At 49.0% G+C, this 2,106-nt stretch overlaps 1 protein-coding gene across 1 annotated transcript; it reads left to right on the forward strand.

Annotated features, from left to right (window-relative positions):
- The first annotated feature begins 227 nt into the window (after positions 1 to 227).
- LOC117838302 (uncharacterized) lies at positions 228 to 1,699 on the forward strand. Its single transcript, XM_034718310.2, has one exon. The coding sequence runs from the start codon at positions 472 to 474 to the stop codon at positions 1,585 to 1,587; it is 1,116 nt and encodes a 371-aa protein (XP_034574201.1). The 5' UTR covers positions 228 to 471; the 3' UTR covers positions 1,588 to 1,699.
- The last annotated feature ends 407 nt before the right edge of the window (positions 1,700 to 2,106 follow it).

Consider the following 2,106-nt stretch of genomic DNA (forward strand, 5'->3'; position numbering starts at 1 on the left):
TTAATAAATGCCCCATCACCCGATTTCACCTTTTATACAATAAATAAATGCCACCATCACCCCCCTTCACCCTTTATAAGCAGGGTGTGAGGAACGGACATTATCGTGACATTCCTCTGCACCCAGCCAGTGAATTGGAAGACCAAAACCTGGTTCTTCCAACGCTGCTCTCTCTGCTGGCATTGGCCTCTCGCGCCTCAAATCGCATCAGAGAGGAACGGAAGAAGACCACCTTCTCCCCATCGTAGCTGTCGACCGCCCGCAAGCACCTCTGCCGGTAGCAGTGCGGCCGCCTCGGTATGGTTCTTCTCCATCCTACTTGGCCGTCCCCTTCCTTGATTTCGAGGATGGGGGATTTGTTGTGCACTCATCCCGTTTAATTTGAAGTTAACCTTAGTTCTTTAGTTTCTTGCCTTCAGCAGATTTCTCGTGCTAAGGTTTGCGGCTGGGGCGCGTGTCTTCTTGTCAAAGATGGAGGGAAATCTGCGACCGCATGCCCTGACCCCCGGAGGAGCCCCCTCCAATATGGAACAACCGCTCTGCTTCGTCTCCCAGCCCCAGCAGGTCGGGGTTCAGGCTAACCAAGTCGCGTTCACTGCTCCCGCAGTGAACCAGATGCAGGAGATTGAGAATGGGATCAAGGCCTCACTGAGCTTCAATAATGAACCCCGTGGCAGGGCAACGGCCTCGGCCTCTCAGAGGCAGCGCCGGGTCAAGTGGAACGGAGACATGGCCAAGCTGCTCGTGTCGGCCGTGTCCTACATAGACGACGACATCGACGCGGACCATGGCAGTAGGAGTAGGGTGAAGAGGATGGGTAAGTGGAAGCTGGTCTCCTGGGCCATGACCAAGAGGGGCTTCGCTGCGTCGCCACAGCAGTGCGAGGACAAATTCCACGACCTCAACAAGAAGTACAAGAGTCTTACCGAGATCCTCGGGTGGGGAACGGCTTGTGGCATCGTTGAGAAACCGGCTCTCCTTGAACAGATGAACCTATCTGACAAGCTCAAGGACGAGGCCAGGAAGCTCCTGAGCTCGAAGAACCTGCACTACGAGGAGATGTGCTCCTACCACAACCGTAACCGGCAGTGCCTTCTTGATGATCCCTCCCTTCAAAGGATGCTGTGGAGTATGGCACGTGGGAGTCCGGTTGAACAGGGAATGGAGTTCCCGACTGGATATGGTGAGGATGATCACATCGTGCTTTCCGTTGACAAGGAGGAGGGAGGCGACGAGTTCAATGATGATCCGGAGGGCAGTACTGAAGATCATCATCATCAGAGAGTTCATGGCACCAAGATGCTGAAGCATGATCGAGAGGAGGGATCTCATCTGTCACAAGATGCTGCCAATGACATGAAAGCAATTCAAATCAAGAGAGAACGTTTGAAGATAAAAAGAGAGACGCTCGAAATGAGGCAGAGCCATATGAAGCAGATGAGGTCCATCAAGGAGCAGGACAAGGAACTACAGAAGATGAGGCTGGACAATGAAATGATGGAGCTGGAAAATGACAAGCTGGAGCTCGAGCTGGAGCTAAAGATTAAGGAAATGGAGATGATGGGCATCAAACCAAAGAGGATTTAGTGATTAAAAGATAAAAATGGTAGAACGAGACACTCTGGAGGTGCTGATGGTGATCCTTTTATTATTGCCGTAGCTTACAGATTGGAGTATTACATAAATTTTCAGTTTGGCCAAATGCATATCGGTTAAGTTAATGACTGTTCCAGAGTTAGTGTTATCATTGCATCTGTTATCTGTGTTATGCGTTGATGGAGCTGTGTATTTCCTGTTCTGCTTGTTCTGTGTCATTATTATGAGTTTATGACTATGTCTCCAATTATTCAAGAACCTGTCCCGGTTCGTACTGCTTTTGTGGGATAATATGTGTTGAGGTGTTGTCTTTGCACTTTTTGAGTCATTGTTATATTATAATGTCAACCAGGAGTTTGTATCTTCATGATTTCCAGGTTGTTTCAGACAGCTCACGGTTATGTTTCAGAAATGCTGTGGTTTTTCACTGATTTTTAGGACTCATGTTTTGCACGCCATATCGACCATCTTTCAGGACTTCTATACAGGAGCAATACTAGTTTACTAGCA

Source organism: Setaria viridis, chromosome 1 (genome assembly GCF_005286985.2).
Source record: "Setaria viridis chromosome 1, Setaria_viridis_v4.0, whole genome shotgun sequence".
Lineage (NCBI taxonomy): Eukaryota > Viridiplantae > Streptophyta > Magnoliopsida > Poales > Poaceae > Setaria > Setaria viridis.